The 20,628-nt window shown below is 37.2% G+C and overlaps 1 protein-coding gene across 2 annotated transcripts in view; it reads left to right on the top strand.

Annotated features, from left to right (window-relative positions):
* LMBRD1 (LMBR1 domain containing 1) overlaps positions 1-20,628 on the top strand; it is a 69,597-nt gene that overhangs the window by 12,129 nt on the left and 36,840 nt on the right. Inside the window, exons 4-7 of one of the 2 annotated variants that reach the window (XM_040059898.2) lie at positions 3,478-3,575; positions 4,551-4,618; positions 9,045-9,133; positions 13,036-13,109. In XM_040059898.2, the coding sequence (XP_039915832.1) occupies positions 3,478-3,575; positions 4,551-4,618; positions 9,045-9,133; positions 13,036-13,109 (329 nt within the window). The remainder of the gene's footprint in view (positions 1-3,477; positions 3,576-4,550; positions 4,619-9,044; positions 9,134-13,035; positions 13,110-20,628) is intronic. The other variant, XM_040059899.2, reaches the window with a different exon arrangement.

The raw sequence follows: 20,628 nt of genomic DNA on the forward strand, positions 1-20,628 counted from the left end.
TGCGTAGTAATTTTTGATGTTATGTAATGCCCTTGTATGTGTTACCATCTGGAAAAACAAGTTTTCTGTGGTGTAAGAGACTTCTGATGATATAATATTCTTGAGCCTTCTATAGTGTCTTAAAAGGATTTGAGGGAATACTCATCTTGGATAGTCAGGTTGAAACCTTTCCAGTTGTTCGAGGAAAAAAAACAAAACAACCCAACAATTCAAAATGTAATAAAGGGACCCTTATGGTTATTAATTGAAGACTATTATGAGGTGTAACTTCCTCATGCTTAAGGTGTCTTTGTATTGACACGGTGCAAATCAGCAGAAGGAGTAACTTGAGATGACAGCAGTCTCTAAGGAACAAATTAACAACAGACAAACCTTTTGAAGGAGTTCTTTCTGAGGATTCCTTAGATTGTGGCAGGAAGCACACTTCTAGTGATAGTGCTTCACCTTCTGATAGAAGCCAGAAAAATATTTTGAAACAAAAGTTGAACCTCTGAACTAGAACAAAGAGCAGTCCCTGAAAGCTGAGACAATGTTTTATGCCACAAGGTCACAGAGGAGTTAGGGGAAAGGGAATATATTTGTCACTGTTGTCTGGTTGTTTGCTGCTGCAAGGCCTCTGCTTTTGAAGGTTAGCTTTTCAGGGAATAAACAGCCCTTTTATTGGGTAGGACAGCAGGCAATTAGAGTCTTGCCATCAGGTAACTAAGTTTTATGGACTGATGAAAGTTGCTGCATTTCCTTTTTCGTGAATTATGAAAATTAAAGTTTAAAAACCAGATGATCAATTTCATGTCTTTCTGATAGGCGCTTGGGCAAATCTGTTAAAGCTACATAGAACCACAGAGTATGCTGTGTTGGAAAGGACCTGTTAAAATCCTTGAGTCCAACTTCTGTCCCTGTGCAGAACACCCAAATAATCACACCATGTAAATGTAAATTACCTTTACATTTACTGAGAGAATTGTCCTGAGAACATTTCTTGAGCTTCCCTAGAGAGCTTGTTCCAGTGCCCAACCACCCTTGGGGGGAAGAACCTCTTTCTTAATATCCATCCTAAACCTCCCCTGACAGCTTCAGGCCCTTCCCTTGGGCCCTGTCCCTGCAGAGAAGAGATCAGTGTCTGCCCCTCACGAGGAAGTTGGAACTGCAGTGATGTTTCCCCTCAGTCTTCTCCAGGCTGAACCAAGTGACCTCAGCCAGTCCTCATCTGGCTTCTGTAGTAAAATAGCAAGCACTATCTTTTGCTTCAGTTATGTGAGTTGTAAACTTCATTTTCAATTCTTACTAAGAAATCCTCACAGGCAGTTTAAAACCACCTGATATGTAAGCAAAAAGATCTGTCTTGGAGTGGTTTTCTTGAGAAAAGCAAATCCAAAGCTGCCTTTTTTCTTTGGTATTCCTGTAAAATTACTGTGGCAGCCAAGGTTTTCAACAGAGAAAATTGCAGAACTTCTGCAATTTTAAGTGTAGATTGGAGTTTATACTACTGTGTGTTTATAATACTGCATGCCGTACTTAAAAATCTGTTTAATATGTGATTCTCTAGCAGTTTAGTGACAGCAGATAACATGTTTAAAGGTTTGATCTTGCAGTTTTTTCCAACCTTAATGATCCTTTGTAAATAAAGTTACTCATACAGTTCATAGTCTTTTTAATCAATGTGTTTCTTCCTTTGTCCCCTTGGAAGAAACATGGACTACAGTCTCATTATGTAATGAGCTAATAAGGGCATGCCTGAAGAGTAAGGTATGCTGAATTCAGTGTAGTGTAACTTGGAAGTGAGGATTTTCTGTGCTTGTGGTGACCTCTATGGGCTGATTATTCTCCTCTTGGACTAATGATGCGTGTAACTTGCCTAATTTACTGGCCTATTGTGGTGTGGATTTAGGACTAGTCTAGAAAAACAGATTATAGATTAGACAGGCTTGATTTCTGAAAGCATTCACAATATTGAAGTAATATGACTACTGCTCTAGAGTGTCTTGGAAGATTTCTTTTCGAGTTTGAGGTTTCAAGGTGTTTTTTAGCACTGAATGTTTTGCTCTTGGCAAATATGAGAGTTCATGAACTAACTGAGAACTTTTTTCTCTTCATGCATTGCCATACTAACTCAGTACACTAAACAGTAGATACTTTTTAACACTTTGAAATATTTTCCCAAAGAATGTTTTCTATTTAGATATAATTAGTGATTCATATTTAGATTCTAGTTGTTGATACTTTATTTGGCTTCTATACCAACTTTAGGAAAAAATGCTGAGGTAGATTTCTTTGGATGTGTGCACTGTGTGGAGTGTGCTAGTCAAAATAAGAGGTCACAGGCTTTAAGTTGGGAATGAATGTATTCATGGAAAGGTGTTAATTAAGTGTATATGGAAAGTTATGTATTAGTCATGTAGAATGGGGCAAAGATGAAAAATAACCAAAGATTACAGGATTTCTGTGGTCCTGAGTACTTGTACTTATTCTTTCAAAGGTGCAATTTTGTGCTGGCACAAGCAGTCTTGGTTGTGTAGCACTTACGACATTTTGAAGTCTTAGTAAACTATTCCAAGATAACTTTTCTTGTGGGGTGCAAATACTGTAACGTACTGCTTCACAGTTTTTAGTTTCCTAATGGACTTCCGCAATGTTCATAGTATGAGATAATTTGGAATATTAGAAGATTTTCCTAAATAATCATGTTCTAAAGCATGTTCAACGTATAATGCAGAGAACTTAAGATTTAGACTTGGAATTCTCTACCTGAAATTGGTCTTTTCGTACCACTGCCTAATTAGTCCAATTGATTTTGACCAGCTGTCTTAACGACTTCAAAACCTGAGAGTATTTTTCAAGATGTATTAAACTTTTTACTTTTTTGATCACCTGTGCATCAAAGTGACATGACAGTATGATTGTTTTGGTTTAGTGGCTACTCAGTTAAATATCTGTTGCAATCTCCAATTAGTACTTCTAAAAGAGCATAAACTGATGATGCTATATTGCTGAAGCTTGTTTTGTTTTGTGAATTGAGGTCAGTAATAACCATGTCTTTCATTCTTGATGTACTTAGGTTAATAGTAGAACCTATTCTGAGTCCAGTGATAAAAATACCTTTAATTTAGTTTAATTTGATATACATTTGTTTGAGCAACCTGTTATTGGATGGCTTAGCTTGCTTTTATTCACTATGCTTTAAGCCAGTGTGCTAGTATTGTGTATCACTTGCATACAATTGATTACTTTTAGTCATTTGGTGTTGCTGAGTTGAAGATGGATCTGAAATCCTTCATCTGAAAGAGTTCACTTTAAAGTCCTTTGGAGTTCACAAAACAGTGATAAGTATGCAAGCTGGCTAGTGAATTTTACTAACTTTTCAATGCTTGAAATTATGAGCTAGAAAGAAGAGAAATTAATGTTTTACTCTTTCCTTTGAATTACTGTGTAATAAATGAAGTGCCAATGTAACTCTCTTAATTTAATTCTTTCTCCTAGCTCTGTACTCGATCATCCTGTTCTGCGTCTTTCTGTGGATTCCCTTTGTCTATTTCTATTATGAGGAGAAGGAGGATGATGATGGCAACACATGCTCAGTAAGTTTACTGTAGCAAATGCACCAAGCAATGAAAAGGCAAATGAATAGATCCAAAATATGAAAGCAAGAATGATTTTTTTAAACTTAGAAAGGGTATTAGCATTGTAATATTTAAATCTATTACTATAGTTCCATAAAAATCCTGGAGCAGCTCTTAGTAACACATAGTCTGACATTTTCTAGTCTAAGTGCTGTGGTCTCACATGAAATGAAACTCTAGTGAGAAAAGTAATTAATGTCTATATTTTCTTGAATTCTTTAAACTTCCTAAAAATTGTTTTGAGCAAGATTTCATACACAGAAGTTAAAACTTCTTATGTGAGACTTTCCATAGAATAAAAACCTGATATAGTGACAGCTTTTAAAATAGGGAATAGAAAGATGGTTCTGATTCTGAAATAGACACTCAAATTTAGTCTTTCAACTGTAGTAGAAGTATTTTTTCTTGAAGTAGGTAGTAATTTACCTGAAGCTAATGTGTTTACTTTTGTAGTACTCTGGCTTGAGACTTCTCAGGGAACACACTAACTGCGTGCCAATAAGGTGCTACATTTCAAATGAAAATACTTCTCTAAAGAATCTTCTAAACAATTAATCATAGTTTTTTCCCCTTCTGTTTAGTTGTAGCCATAACAGAAGAAGATTTTTAGTAATAGCTGTAATATAAAGCATTAGTAGTATTTTCTTTGAGTGAGTTTGCAATGAATATATCCAGGCTTCCAGCCACAGCTGCTCAAATGCATAGCTTATGATGGAAGCAGAGTTCTATGTCATTGTTCACAGTTCTCAAGCTATGAGACTCTTCAAGAGTGGAATTCTGTGTATACTTATTACTTGTATATAAAACTACTCATGCTTTTAATGGAGGTTTTTTGTAGAATGCCTATTATGCTAAGTATACTTTTTCATAGTTTGCACAAATCCCTTTATATTCTTTTTATGTCAATGTATTAACTTTCTCTTTAACATTCAGCAGGTTAAAACTGCACTCAAATACACTCTGGGATTCATCACAATTTGTGCTGTTCTTCTGTTAATTGGGTAAGTATTTGTATTGAGCACTGTTCTGTGTAAGATTTATTTATCAGAGTTGTATTCTTTGTTTCTAAGAGGTAAATTATGATGCACTGAATCTGTATAATTAACATTAGCTTAATCACAAATAGGGCTTAAGTATCCTGAGAACTATGTACCTGAAAAGTAAGAGTTTAACTGGAAGGTAAAATGATTTTCTTAATTGTGGAGGTACTTGTGCTTCCAAGCTGGCTGAATGTTCAGTGTGAATTGATATCAAGGGCACAGTGGCTTTGACACAACTACATCAGTCTGTTCAACGGGGAGTAAAGAATTTGTCCTCATCCATGTTCATCCAACAATTTTTTGCCTTTCTTAAGTGCTTTCTCTGAAATGGACCTTGTGAAACAGCTTTTTGGGGAAATGATTAGATGTTATGTGCTTATACTTTCCTAAATGGAAATATTGTCTGAAGAATGTAAGTGTAGTGTGGGGTTATACTTGACTTAATTGTGCCTTGGATGAAAAAGCTTTTGTTGGCTTTTGTTTAAAAGCCAAATGTTACTGAAGTGAGTAAGCTGTTTGCAGCAACTGCTGTTGTTCTGAAACTCCAGGTAGTAGCAGAAAATTGATTTCAGATCACCATTAAGCATGACATGCACACCAGTACTGAATCTTTCTCATGTCTGCTGTGTCATAAGCTTTTTAGCATTTTGACTGCAGCAATAAAGTTGGTAAAAATTGCAAAATGTGTGCTAAAATGATCCATATCAAAGTACTGGAGCGTGAAGTAGAAACTAGAGTAAAATTAATGCTTCCAGTTATATACCATCTTCCTGGAATACTTTTAGTTTTTATAAAAGTTAAAGGTATATATCTATCAAGTCTCTTGTCCTTTTAAGTGAAAGTAAGGTATTTGCTCTTATAAGAGATTGTAGGAGTTTATTACCTCAATAATTTTCTAGAAATATTACTAAAATTTCTGGAAAAAGCTCTTTCTGGCAGCTCACATCATAGGTATAGATCGATGTATAACATAGCCAGTTTAGAAATCTTAGTAGCGTCTCTAGTAGGTGTCAGCTGAATCCTCAGTATCTCTAAGCATGTTTGTTCCTCTCTCCCAGTAAGAGAGAAAAAGGTAATTCTTATATTCTCCTTTAAGTGAGACTGCAAGACTTCCTTCGAGGGGAGAAGGCTCAATTTTAGAGACGACTGAGGTGACTGTGCTGAAGGAAAATGTTAACTTTTTTCCTAGTGTAGTTATATATAGATTAGGTAGCATATGTCTCAGTGTTTGTGTATATATGCTTTTTCAGAAGAAGTTACCTGTCTTTGCTTCTTTTCATAGCAAGGGCAGGGAGTGGCCACAGAAAGTGGCCAGTGTGACAGGAAAGAGATAAACATGCTGGAGCTGAAGATTCTGTATGAGTGGTTTGAATGAATGTGGTAGTGAAGACTAGTCTTGCAGTAGTGGGGGATTCTCTCACTGGTAGTTAGGATCAGAGTAATTTTAAAATAGACTGGAATTTTATGTACTATGTTTGACTCTAGGTGTCTAGGCTTAATGGACTAGAGTGCTCCTGCACACAGATTATGACAGTGAGAGGCGTTGGAATATTTCCTGTTGAGTGCCTAACAAATAGTCTTTCTATCTGTGGTTACATGATGAATGTCTCATAGCTAGGCAGCCTCTGTTTTGATTGGTTTAGGAAGTAATCTGTATGATTAAAACAAGTAAATAAATAGTTTTAAAGGTCTACATAAGGCATTTTTTGCCTCTTCTGTAGTCTGCTGTCCTCAAAGGAATTATAAAAGCTATATTAAGCTCCAAGTTTCAGTGTTTTGGTCTTACCAGGATGTTGCACTTTCTCCACTAGAGATTGTTGTGACTATTTGGGGAAATTTTTTCTGTTTTGTGCCACATAATCTTGGAGGTTTTTCTGACTTGATAACGCAGCTTAGTGGGCAGGATGTTTTTGTCCAAATTGTTATCAGGAGTAGTGTTTGTACCTCTTACTTTAATTGTCTATTACAGAACAGTCATCTGGCAGAAAAGTGCACGTCTGTAACACTTAAATCCTATGTACGCAACTTGATGCAGAGTACTATTAAAAGCAAAGTATAGGGCAAATTTATACTGAAATGCTCAGAACTAGTTTTTACTTGTCATACTTTTCCCTTCCCATAAGTTAGGTACTTTCCTTGTACTTTTCTCTAAATGTCACATGCTTGTCAAGGGGCTTGAGATATTGCTATCTATATTAATGCACTCTTAGGGTCTAGTATGGAATAAAATGGTTGTTTTTGAGGCTAAGAAATGTTTAGTTCCGAAATGCGTGCTTCCGTGACTGTCAGTGTTCAGAATCAAACTGGTTACCTTAATTTTTTAGAACCGTTAGCTCTTAAAAAGCTATTAATATATTTAATTATCCTATAAATAGTTATGCAAATTAGATCACAGCAGAACTCACTTGAGGAAATTAGTCTAAATCTGGTGTGTTGGAAAATAATTTCCTAAGGATGACAGCTGATGACCCTCTGATTTAAGGATCAAACTTTACCCATCTACACTTGTGTATTAGCCTGGCCAAGAGTGAATAGTTTTAAACTGCTTGTCTTGCACTTTCTTTGTTCTGCAGCTTAGATATTGATCAAGATTTTAATCATAATTTACCAGGACTGTGTTTTCAACATCATAGCAATTTGCTTCTATTTTTAAAATTACCACAGTTAATAATTTGATTTTGTGTCCAGAGCTCCAAGTATCAGACATCACAGCTGAGTTGTTTTGCTGGCTTGCATTACCTTGATTTATAACTCCCGTGTTCTTTTCTGGGGCCTTTGGTGCATGGAACTTGAGCAGGAGCAGAATCAGATGTCCATCTCCTTCAGTCAAGCCTTATCTGAGTACTAATTGAAGAGGATAATGTATTCAGTAGCCCCTGCTCTGATTAGTGTCCTTTGACATGCTGGTTGTAGATAGTCTCAGCAAAAAACAAAAAAGAAACAAACAAAACAACCAAAAAACCCCCATCCTATTATTCTCAGGGAAAAGAAAGCAAGCAAGTTATAAATATCCTAAAATGTTCCATCTTGTTTGTTCCCTGCATGTGGTCCACAAATGGCAAATCCTCAGTTACCTTCTCAGTCTCCTTTTTAAATTATTTTTAGTAAATAAACTGGCAGTTATTTCTGTCATTTGAAAGTAAAGATGTTGCCTAACTTGGTTTTAATGCCTGTGTCTTGTCTGTATGCTGTTTTACAGAAAGAATTGCTACTAGAGGCAGATACAAGAGCTAAATCCTAAGTCAGCAAGAATGTGTCAACTTAAGCAAATGCTTACCCTCAATCTGCCTGTTACACAGTCAAGAAGCATTTTTTTAGAAATTAAAATCTTGACTTTTAAAGTGCCAACTTTTTTTTTTTTTGCAGAGTTTTGGTTTTCATGTGATGATGATTTTAAGTGCACACAGTTGGTTTAGCCCTAACCTTTGAAACAAAAGCATGTATTTTGTTCTTTGAGACTGCTCCTGGAATATGCATATTTGTTTGGGGCTTGAAGCAGGGATCTAATTATGTAGACTTTGTCATACAAGTCCAGATGATACTTGTAAACATTCTTTATGGACTTTGGTTTGACTTCTTTCATTCTTTGCCTAAAGAGTTTCCCTTCAAATCTGTCATCCTTGTGACTTCTAGGCATTCTAGTTCATGTCTCAAAGCTATGGTTTCAGTGTTTTTTTGGTAGGGAGGTACTGTTTTTCCAGCTATTACAAACTCAGCTGTTCTGTTTGTAGAGGTTCTGAAGAGTTATTCTTATTAGTTGACTTTAGATGGTGAGCCTCACAACAGGAAGCTTTCACCTAGGGGGCTGTTTTACCTGACATTGTTCTCTGAGCATTCTTTGCTAGTCTGCTTATTGTAAGAACAAAAAAACTTAATGAACTTCTCTGCAGCTCAGTTCTCTAGGCCAGCTACAGAACAAAGAATGGAATGGAGCAGATGTGTTTAGTTGTAATAATAGAAGCTGAACACGTCCCTTGATATTATAATGCTTGTTTGAAAAATCATTATTTTATTTTGGCTCTCAGAAGTGTATATTTATAAGAGAATTTGTCTCAATTGATACTTTAAGTTTATTTGCTCCTTTGCATATGAATCAAATCAGGATACTAAATCATATATCAATATGTCTTTCAGTGATACTTGAGTGTAGGGTCCTTACCTCTTTTAGGATTGGTAGATAGAAAATCACTTGTTCATTGACCTCAGACCTGACTCTAAACACACATACATGCACTCTGCTGATCTAAATACAGCGTTTGAGGGGAATGTGAGTAAAGTAAAACACTGCCTTTTCTATGAATGGATTTCTATTTTTCTTGTAATTTGGAAATAGAATTATTATTTGTCAGTGATTAGGGTAAGAAAGATTTTTTTTCCTGTATTACAGTGCTTTTGTTCCTTTGGATATTCCCAACAAGAAGAATTCCACAGAGTGGGAGAAAGTGAAGCTCCTGTTTGAAGAATTTGGAAGTAGTCGTAAGTTTGAGATTTGTTCTGAGCTTTGCATGAGTTGCTACTCTACTAACCTTTGCCGCCTGTTCATTGACTGAACAAGATGATTAACTTCCTTGGTGGCAGATTTCTAACTTTTCTCTGACTACTTACCTACAGTAGGTCTTTACAATAGGACTGTTCTTCTGTTCAGAGAAAAGCAATAATTAGAGCTATCTTAAAAGCAGACGCTGCCAGCATCTCCTCTCTGTACTTTAAATACCAGTCCCCATTTGGCAGCAAGGACTCCAGTGTTGTCTGCTGATATTTATGGTGGGGAGAGGAGGAGACTTTCTTCACTTAACTCAGCTCTTAAATCCTGCTTGGATGCTGAAGGTCAATGACTTTCAGAGTATGGTGGGTGTGTATCATGTTGTGAGTCTTCAGTCATTGACCAAATGAAATGCAGTACTGCTGTTCACTGTAAAAATGAGACGGATGGTTCTGTCTATTTAAAATAGACAGGAGAGTCCTGTGGGTGTTACAGCTTCTTCCCTTTGCTCTTGCAGTACTGACTTCTTCTAAAATTCTTGTTTGCATTTGTTATACTTTATGCTAGGGCTGTAAAGAGCTGTTGGGAAGGCCAAGCTCCATGGAATAGTATTTAACACTTAGGTAATGTAGTTCATGTGCTTAGCCTAGGGTATGTTTTCAGGGTAAAGGTATGAAGGAAGTATTTTATAGGTGAGCTAAAACAGACTTGATGTCCCTTTTCAAATGTATTCAAAAAAGGGTAACTAAGAAGTTGTCTAACAAACATTCATCCCAATGCATATGTACTCCATTATTTTGTGCTTCATTCTTGATATGCATCAGAGTATTGGCTTCTGTGTGAATGTTTTAGGATATAATCATACAAGCCTTCATCAAGTCATATTTTGCATTATTCTAGGAATTTTGTCCTGACTTAAAGTTCCCAGCAATGACATACACCAAACACTGACAGAGATGACTAATCCCTTCAGGGCCCATCAATTTCATATGTACAGTTTGCTTAAATATTCTCTGATTAGATCCTCTTCACCAAGGGTACATATTCCTTCCAGCTTTTCTCACTGAGCTCCCTGGCCCGGATTTCCTGAAGTCTGGTCTTGCTAAATAAAAGACTGGGGCAAAGAAGACATTCAGTATCTCAGACTTGTCATGGAAAAGTCCTGTCTTACCAGGTCCCGCTGCCCCACTCAGCAACAAGCCCCTGTTTTGCCTCTTCTTCTCTTGCCACTTAAATACTCACAGTCCTCCTTGCTTGCTTTGACATCTTTGCAGAGTCTTTACTCACATGCTCTGTGCTGTTATCTGTGCTTGTAAGCATAGGAGATGGGGAGGACAATTCCATAGCTTATTGAGTGTTTTGGCTGCCTGCTTGTTAGTGTTTCTCTTGCTTTGCAAGGATTATAACAGCACAGGAAAAAATGCTTCTTAAACTGTTTATGCAGGTTGTGATAATGGTTGAGCTGAGATGTAAGTTAATTTTTCCAGGTGACCTTGATATGGCTGTAACAAAGTATTTGGCTCTGTCTTGGCTATCAAATACAGTATAGCCAGTGTGTATTTCTAGGAAAGTAAAATGATTAAGATGCTGGGTTGTGATGTGAAAGTCTGATTTTGTCTTTTATCAGCATGCTCTTGTGACTTGTAATTTCCTAGGATAATTCATATTGAAGTCACCTCAGGTCATCTATTCAAAACTGCACCAAGAAGGAAGCTGTAAGATCAGACTAGGTTGCTCAGGGCTTTATCACCTAGCTCTCCAAAACCCCTTGAGTTTGGAGACTGAACTCATTGCGGAAAGATCTCTCCTCTTACCTTTTGTGGATATACTTGCTGTCATCTATTGTCTCACACTTGACAGCTATGCACCACTGAAGAGCCTGGGCTCCACCTCTTTGCTAAGCAGACAGGTTGTGGTGGGTGTCTCCAAACCTGTCTCTGTCCTAGGCCGAGCAAGCCTGACTCCCTCAGCTGCTCTGCACAGCATGTGCTCCAACTTCAAACCAACCTAGTTCTTCCCTTAACTTGCTCAGATTTATCAGTCTCAATCTGTAGCAGGGGCCTCAGAACTGGCTGCACTATATGGTCCCTTCCTTTAATAGGTGAACACGCTGCTGTTGATAGAGCCTGGGACGCCATGAGACTTCTCTGCTGGCAGGACATGCTGCTGGCTTATCTTCAGGTTCTTCACATGGGGGGCCCTTGTGTTTTAATAGAGCAACTCCCACACAGCAACTCTATGCAAAATGTTTTTTTGTGTTCCAAGTGCTGGAGAAGTAAGGACAAAATGCTTGTGCGTTGTATTTACTTGTACCTGTTTTCTTGTTTTTATATTAGTTTACCCTTTTCCTTTGTCTGTCTGTAGTGGCCCAAGAAATACAAAGATCTTGAGACATAGAACAAACATCCAATCATCACTTGATGGTTGGTTGTGGGATTATGGAAGGAACATAAACTCATCCACTGAGGCAAAACCTGATAATATACTTCTGGTATACAATTATAAATTTTTCAGTCAGTTAGTTTCTTAATGTTCCATTGAGCATAGTTTTGACTTTAAAATGGATATTAAATGTTGGTTTCAAATACTTGTACAGGAGGTTCATCAAATACAGTGTGTAAGTACATTGCATGATGTGTTACAAATAGGGAGGTCACTCGTGGAGGTTTTTTTCAAGTGAAAACTTGAGAAACAACTCAAATTTTCACAACTACTGAAGGAAAAATAGTGCTAGGTTTATTTTTGGGGAGTTTTGGTTTTGTTGTGTTTTTTGGGGTTTTTTTAGTAAGTTTTAAACATAGCTGTAGTATTTGGAAGACAGGAATATATTGCTTTTAGCTCTGGGGAAGTTGTTTGATATTATCTAGCAAAAATGAAGGAGAGATTTGTGCAGAAGAAGAAGTTGGACAGAAGAAGGGTAGCTTCTCATAGAGGAAGGTTTTGATTTCTCAGTTTGTGACTGCTTAGTGCTGTGTTCAGTACATAAGAATGGAAACAGGCTAGTATATCTGTGTGAGTAGAAATAAAAGTTACTCTACTCTAAATTCTTGAATTAACTAGGGAGGAGGACATGGGGAGACCAATAAACTCTGGTTATGACTGAGCACAAACATGAAATTGTTTGCTGAAAGTTAATTTCTGTAATTTACTGTTACATTTCAATGTTACTAAGTAACCAAAACAACTTGTGATGTCTTGCATGGTGAGGTTAAGGACAGACCTCTTCTGAAGATTTATGCAGGAGTTTTTAAGGGGTAAATGCCTTTTTATTTGGTCACTCTTTTCTTCTACTATCTTTTAATTACTGGAGTTATAAGGCTACTGTAGACTATAGAATTACAGTAGCCTTATAACTCCAGTAATTAAACTCCTGAACGTTTTCCAGTTTGTTGATCTGTATATATATTGAGTGAAGCTGAGGATTTTTTTGGTTGAAGGATCCATGCTTGTCTGATTCTGGATAATGCTTTTAGTCGGAGAAATCAGGTGATAGTAAACAAAACTAAGATGAACCATCCAGAATGCACATGAAAGTTGTGAAGTTACCACAGCACCCTGGAGAGGTCAGAAATAAGTCTTGAAGATGTATTAGACAGCTATGGGAACAAGTTCATTAGTGGCTTTTCAACCATTTGGGTGAGTGCAACTTCTTTGAGCTTGTGATAAAGACAAGAGTCTGTCCTGGATCTTGCAATTTGACATAAAGATCTGCTGTGGTCAAAAAGCTCTTCTAGGTAAATTTTTCATCTGAGTTCTGACTGGTAACTAACAATAATGTCTTGATCTTTTTCTTCTTTCTCATAAACTTAAATCTCTTCTGGAAACTAATTTAGGAAGAAGTGTTCTTACATACCCTACTGTATTTTCAATGGGTTCTTTTCTGGTTTTTTTGCAGATGGCTTGACTGCACTTTCATTTTCCATTAGTTCCTTGACTGTGATTGGAATGTTGGCAGCTATCACTTACACAGTAAGTTGTTACACAACGTTTTCAGGTTTTTACCTTCATGATATTTGAGGTTATCGCTGATTGTACCTGTGTGGAAAACTTGTCATCTTAAAAAGATTCAGCAGTGTGTTTAGCTCTGGATTTTCATGGTTTGAAACAGTCATTCTAAGTTCTAACTTTTTGCTGCAGCTTTAAGGACTACTGTTTAAGTACTGAGCACAGATCAGACTTTAATTTGATGTGTTTATGCAAGGGGATGTCACATTACTCGTGACTTGTAACACAGTCACTGTCTTTTCTTTTTCTTAAGCCTTTATTTCTCCACCCTGATGTAGAGAATTAAATGTTGCACTCTTTTATTTATTGAAGTGTGCATAACCTAGGGTTGATCTGGAGCTAAAGTACTGCAGTTCTTTGTGAGAGAGATTTGGTGGGGTTCATTCTGTAACCCAGTTGTAAAAGGTATGATTAAGGTTATGTGAATTCAACTGCTTGACTCTTGTTTTTATGTACAAAGAAAATGAACTGTGTTAATGTACTAGCTTTGGCCAACATTTAATGTTTATGTAGTCATTAGCTTTCCCAATCTGTTCTGTTTCTTAATTCAGTTAATAATCAGTGTGTTTGTAATGGTACGTGTGTTAGTTTCTCATCAAGGTAAAATTTTGCAACAACGAAGGAGCTCAAAAGCTTAAGATAACTGACTGATAACAGACAAAGCTTTAAAGTTTCTGAGAAATTACTGTTTTTCTGACAGGTTTTAATCTTTATATCAGCAAGGACATGAACTTAGTGTTTTTTTCCATTGGAGCCTGGCTCTAACACAATTGTTCCCATGTAGCTTTGCTAGTGGACTTTAAGTGGCTTTGTAGCAATAGCTTATGCAGTAAATTATTTTGAAGCATTGGTACCCAAGGAGGTGTCTGTTTCAGGCAAACTATAAATGTATAAAATTTGAACCAGGATTTAACAAAGTGAGAATGGGGTAAGGTGCCTATGAAATACTACCTTTAGATTCTTAAATGAGTAACAAGTATAACTAATGATTTTCTGTCTCTCCAGCTGGTGTAAGTTACAGCAGAGTTATGGAAGGCAGTTCAGTACAGGTTTGCAGATGCGTCAGAACCCTGACATCAGGCAGCCATCAGGGTCCTTGCAGTAGGTAGGAGAGCAATTGGGTGGATCAGCTAGTGGGCATCTTAGGTGAGCTGAATTGCTCTCAGCCCCATTGACTAAGTGATAAATTTTATTTATACTGACCAAGATGATAAATTTTATTACTTTAAATCTTTTCTTAAAGTGGCATGGGTCATTAAACGATTCAGGTTATCTTGCTGACATCTGGTTCATGTGGTGGTCAAAAAAGATCTAGACTTCCAATTAGCCTGTAATATGCTGGATTTTGATTAGTTTCCTTTAATTATAGAAGAAAAGATAAATTTCTTGTTCAACTACATTACGTTACTGAAGAGCACATATAATGTTCTTTTAGCCATGAGACTAACAAAAGAAAAAACTCATTTGCTAGGATAATATCATCAGTGTTTTGTTGAAACAGCCAAGTATGATTTTTATAACTGTTAGCTGACATCTAGAATGTGAGATTGTAAAAATAAAGCAACTTTATTCCTGACTGAATTGTAAACTATTTACAATAAAAACCTTAGCAGGTGTGGTGCTTTGTGATATGCTTTAGTGGGCATGGTGGTATTCTGTCAGAAATTGGGCTTGATGATTTTGGAGGTCTTTTCCAACCTTTATGACTGTGGTTCTTGGATTTTTTTTTTCAATTTTCTGCTAATATCTCCTACTTCCAATGTTATTGCCAACTTGTTTTTGAACCAAGACTGGTTGTAGGCACCATTCAGCTAAGTTTCACAGTATGCTTCTGTCTTCAACACTAGCTGAACCTGGAAATATATGGAACCTGGAAATACGTGTTCAATAACTTCAGTGTTCTCTGTTTTCTCAGATGAAGACAATACCTAATTCTTCAGTATTGTTGAATTATAAATGAAGTGCAACATCAAGCATGAGAACTAACTCTTATCTTAATGCCTTAATTACTAAGATTTTGGGGCTAATTTGTTGCTTTGTAAAGTTCAGCTGAGCTGTCTATGTAAATGCCTGGAGTGTGAAGTTGATTTCCTTTATTTTTAAGTGTATTTCATCCTTCCAGAGCTATCTGTTCTGTTTCACAGTAGGTGTTAAGGGAGAGTGAGAGAAATGGAGGAGCTGTTTTACAGAACTTTTGGGCATGAGCTCACACAGGAGTGGGTTGTTATCTACCTCTAATGTGAGGTTTTTGTCATTGTTTGCAGGCAGTTGTAGAATCTTATGCTGAAATAGTGAGCTGGCGTTGATATATGGGTGGACTGAGTTATGAATGTGTTACAGACAGTGAAAAACACCTATTAGAAGGTCTGTTCTCAAAGTTGGAACAGTTCTTCAAGCTCTAGAGCTTTCATAATACCTTTCCCACCAGCAGCGATGGTCAGGCTTCCATATTTAAGCTATTTTTACCTGCAACAGCACGGGCTGGACTTGTCCCAGTGGTATGACATAATACGAAAATTGCTTCGGTAATGAAAAGTTTCTGTCCTGTGGTACTTCCCTAAACCTCAGGGAGAAACTGGCTCAGAGTGCAGTTTCTGTCTGTCTTTGCCAGTTTGGATTACTCCACTTGCTCTACTTCAGAGGAGGAGAACATGAATCTGGAAGGAGTAACTTGATAGTTTCCCATGTGTTTGCGTTTTTGGGGTGGGGTTTTTTTTGCTATATTAGCTTTGTTTAAAAAAAAAAAAAATCAGCTCTAGATGAGACAGACATGAGTGCGCAGACAAGTCTGTAGGGCATTGTTTGGAATGCTTGCTGCTGACTTTGGACGTTGCACAAGTAAGTAGTTAGGCTCCTGTGTTTTTCAGGCAGCCTTCTGCCTGCCTATCAAATTGTTTATCCCAGTTTCCAAAGGTGGGAGAAATTTGTGCTTAGTCATCAAACCACTATTTGATCATTGGTGTTAGTTGTTTTTAAACACAGAAAGAGAATGTTATGTAAGAATGAACACTAGAACAAAGACACCTATTTCAAAATTTTCCTCAAATGCTTAGTAGATGATGGAAAAAAGAATAGATGGGGATACCATATGTGGGATCTGAGTTCCTGTGTCTCTGGACGGAGGTGATCTCAGACCTGTGGTCATTGAAGAGTTGAGGATTTGTAGTATAAACATAGCTGAAATTTTTTGATTTTCCCCTGACTTCTGCATATCCTCAGCCTGTTTCAGTGCCAGAGTTGCTATTGTATTGTTAAAGGGAAACTAAGAACAGGTACATCTGGTCTACTCATTCACAGTAAAGAAAAAAATCTATGCTAAATGCTAATCTAATAAAGGTTGTATTGTAGTAAGTAATATGCTAGCAAATCCCATCATACATAATTAAAAATGGCTTCATATTGAATGCCTACTATAACACAAAACACAAAAAATAAATAGCAATGCTGTGACTGCAGTTGACTGATTTCATCTTAAAATGTTATTTATGGAAGAAACCATGAAAAAGATGCATCAAGTGATTTTATTAAAGTCCCTGGCAGTGCAATTTATCCATTTTACAATTAGTTAAATGTATGTTAGCAGTACTGCTTTGTTTGGCCTTCAGCATGAAGAATTAGATTATGGCTGCTCTAAAATTGAATTTCTTTGTTGTGGTAATACACAATACTGTGAAAAGTTGGGGGGAAAAGGCTTTGGCACTGTCAGCAGGTAGCCTTGAATTTGAGTAGAAATAGGGAGTAAAAGCTCACTTCAGCACGTGTATGCTTGTAGGCTTCCTTTATGAAAGCATATCCTCCTGCTTCCACAGTAGGAGGGATACATCAAGGTGGTGTTATTGAGATTGTAAATGGCGGCAGTTTAAATTATGGAATGAGCAAATTTACCCCAAGGACTAATCTAGTTAAAACCTATTTTTTAAGGATCAATCCCATGTTCAGGGCCTCTCAAGGCCCTGGTTGGTTTAATATATTATTCCGAATTACATGGTGAGCTGTTAATGCAACGAAGAACAGAATTCTTACCTGATCGTACTGTGTTGTAGCACTTGATATGTTGTGATTTGAGGGATGAACGTGACAGTTGAGGGGCAGCACAAATTGAAGCATCATGCTGGACCAGAGTTGCGGATAACTGAGCACTTGTGTTACTGACTATGATAGATATGTAGGTAACACTGCAGTTCAATGGGGTTGTTATTATATTAGATTGCTGGGTTCCATTTTCTATGGCTTCAAACACCAAGATCACAGTAACTTTGATGCAGTGATACATACTGAGAAGAGCTTTTCTTGCCATTTGAGTGAAAACGCAGAGTTTTGCTTTTGAGTTGTGAGCTTTTCCCCAGCGTCTGAATGGGGTAGGATGAAATACACTGTTAAAACTCAAATTGCCAAATGTTGCTAGAGGACACTAAGAGAAATGATACTCACACTAACTCTAAGGTTAAAGAAGGCTAATTTGTTTGGATTACTTTGTTTATATAGATTTTGGACAATGACCAGGGATTGGAGAACAAGGTTACCACTTCTCCATCCCACTGGCCAGGCTAGAAGTTAATCAGTTGTCCCTCATCAGAGAGGAATGTGAAAAACAACTCTCGTTTATGCTACAAGTGTGAGAAGACTTGACTACAAAATGTAAACATTCACAGAAAGCTAATAGAATATGGCAACAGCCAAAGAAATAAAACTTCTTTGGTGTGAAAAGTTTCTAATCTCAATTTCTGTGAAATACTAGTTAAAAGCTTTGGGAAGTGTTAGTAATAAATACTGATCCTGAAAGCATCTTATCCCTTAAGGTAAATCACTGGGGGGAAGGGGGGTGGGTATTAGCATGGAAATTACCAGCTTAAGGAGTTAGTGCAAAAATTGCTTTTCCAAGAAAAGGTCAATGAGAACTCACAACTACTTTCATTGATAACATAATACAGAAGATTGTGTATGTTTTTGGTACCTACTAAAAAGCAAGAATTATTATAAGAATTAGATTTTAATTCAAGTTCCGTGCTTGCTAGAATATATCTTCAGGAGTCAAGAGCTAATATTTGAATAAAGGAGCAAATTAAATATTTTATGGTATTTCTTAACACTGTGTCATTCAAATGAGAAGATTATATGCAAGGAAGATGATTAAGGAGTTAAAGGAGTATTTAGAGGATTTTAACTCCACACTTTAAATTGAACATAAATTGGTTTGTTCTGTTTAGTTTTCCATGTGATGATATTTGGGACAGTCCTGCAGAATGTGGCAACAGGTCTTCTCTGCACTATAAAGATGTCCAGCTGTGAACTGTGTGGTTTTTGAGTCAGGACATTTTTCTAGTAGTGTTGGCATTCTACAGGAAATACAGAGCTTCTCTAACACTTGATCGCAAAGCAAGATCAGAGGTATTTAGCATGAGGCTAGATGTTTTGGCACTAGTGTGTAAACTTAATCTAAAGCAGATGTCTTTGTTGTATTTGATAAGTGTCTCACTTTATTAAAAAGTCCATAGTGGTAAATCCACAAATTTCTTTTCTTTTCTTTCTTTCTTTCTTTTTTTTTTTTTTTTTTTTTTTTTTTTTTTTTTTTTTTTTTTTTTTTTTTAATTCCAATGAGCAGTTATTCTTCCTAAGGTACTTACTTTTTTAAGATGTGGGCACAGAACTGAATTGTCAAAATTTCCCAAAAGCTTGGACTCTAGCAGGCATATAGGTTAGGACCAAAGAAACCAAAAATCAATTATATGTGTGGCCAAGCAGAATGTTTTTAAACAGCATGACTTCTTTCTAATTGTATAACAGTTTAAGTGAGTGCTGTCTCTAGATCTTATTCATATTGCTACAATACCGTTTTTAAACATAATTTAAAATTGTGGAAGCAAGTTTATGGACAGATATGCATAGCACTTTATTATGCAGCTTCAGGTTTTTTTTTCTGAAGAACACTTTTGAGCTAAGTTTCCAGAGTAATACATCTCATGTCAGCCTTCAGCTTTTCACACACAGTACTGTTATAACATGCTAACAACATCTCTTGTTGGTGATGTGGCTTCACCACGTTTGGAAAATCTTCATCTAGCCCATGTTGAGCCTCTCGCATAAGATCCTCTTTGAGAAGCTTGTGGGCTTGGGTGAGCAGATAGTGAAGTGAATTGAGAATTGGCTGAATATTTAGGCCCACTGGATGGTGATCTGTGGCATGAGTCTAGTTGGAGGGCAGTCACTTGTGTATGCCAGGGACTGATACTGGTTCCAGTCCTGTTCAATTTTCTCATTAATGATCAGGATGATGGGGGAGAACACTCAGCAAACTTGCATGTGACACAGAACTGGGAGAATACTGTCTGGAGTTTATGTTGGAGCTATTCAGAAGGATCTTGCTAGGCTGGAGAAGTGGGCTGACAGGAACAGAATCAAATTCTGCAAGGGAACATGCAAAGCTGAGGAGGAATGAATGTGTATATGTGTAGGGGGACCACTCAGGAGAAAAGCAGCTCTGAGAAGAACCTGGGAGTTCTGCTGGACACCAGGTTAACCATGAGCCAGGAATGTACTCTTGCTGCAGAGAAGGCCAGTGGTATCCTGAAATGTACTAGGAGGAGTATTGCTAGCAGGTTGTTGGTGGCTCTGCCTTTATTCTCAGCCTTGGTGAGGCCACACCTAGAGTTCTGGGCTTCTCCGTGCAAGAGAGATTGAGCTGTAGAAGGATGGCTGGTAAAGAGCTACAAAGATAATCGAGGCACTTTCCTCTTATAAGGAAGGGGTGGGAGCCAAGACTGGCAGCCAAGACAAAAAGGTGACTTAGGGGAATGTGGAAAATCAAGGCACAGGAAACTCTCAAAATCTTGAGCCTGCAGGCTTAGACATAGAAATGAATACAGGGTTTGATCTCAGACCTTGGAAGAGGCTTCCAGATTTAGGGACCAGAAGCAAGAATGTGGATTTGTAGCTTAAGCAGAAACATGTCAAGCTAGGTAATGAAAAGTTTTAAAGTTTAGCCATAGAAATAGTAAGAAAGGTAGTAAGAAATTATAAGATGTAGTACTGTAAGTTTGTGTATCATTATATGGTTGGTTAAGAAGGTCTGCACTCTGGCAAAACGTGTGAGATAGTTCAATTAGCGACTGGTGTGAAAATGCAAACAAACTGTGGCAGTAGTTTATTGCCAATAGGACATTGTAGCTAGAGATTTTGTAACTACTACTGGCTTATGACATGAGGACATTCTCACTCCTTCATGAGACTGTAGAAGATAAGAGCAATAAATCATGCTTTAACATGAATCTCAGTAATCCTGTCTCTCTCTCAATAATCCCAATAGGGGAAGTCTTAGCAAAGTGTACAAACATCTGAAGGAAGAGTATGAAGAGTATGGAGCTATGTGGTGTTTACTGGTACCTAGGAATGGGGCCAGAAGCAGAGGGCACAAGCTGAAACACTGTGAAGGTGACTGACCACTTAAAAAGATTGTGGAGACTCTTCCTTGGAAATACTCGGAGCC

The sequence above is a fragment of the Hirundo rustica genome, chromosome 3 (genome assembly GCF_015227805.2).
Source record: "Hirundo rustica isolate bHirRus1 chromosome 3, bHirRus1.pri.v3, whole genome shotgun sequence".
Lineage (NCBI taxonomy): Eukaryota > Metazoa > Chordata > Aves > Passeriformes > Hirundinidae > Hirundo > Hirundo rustica.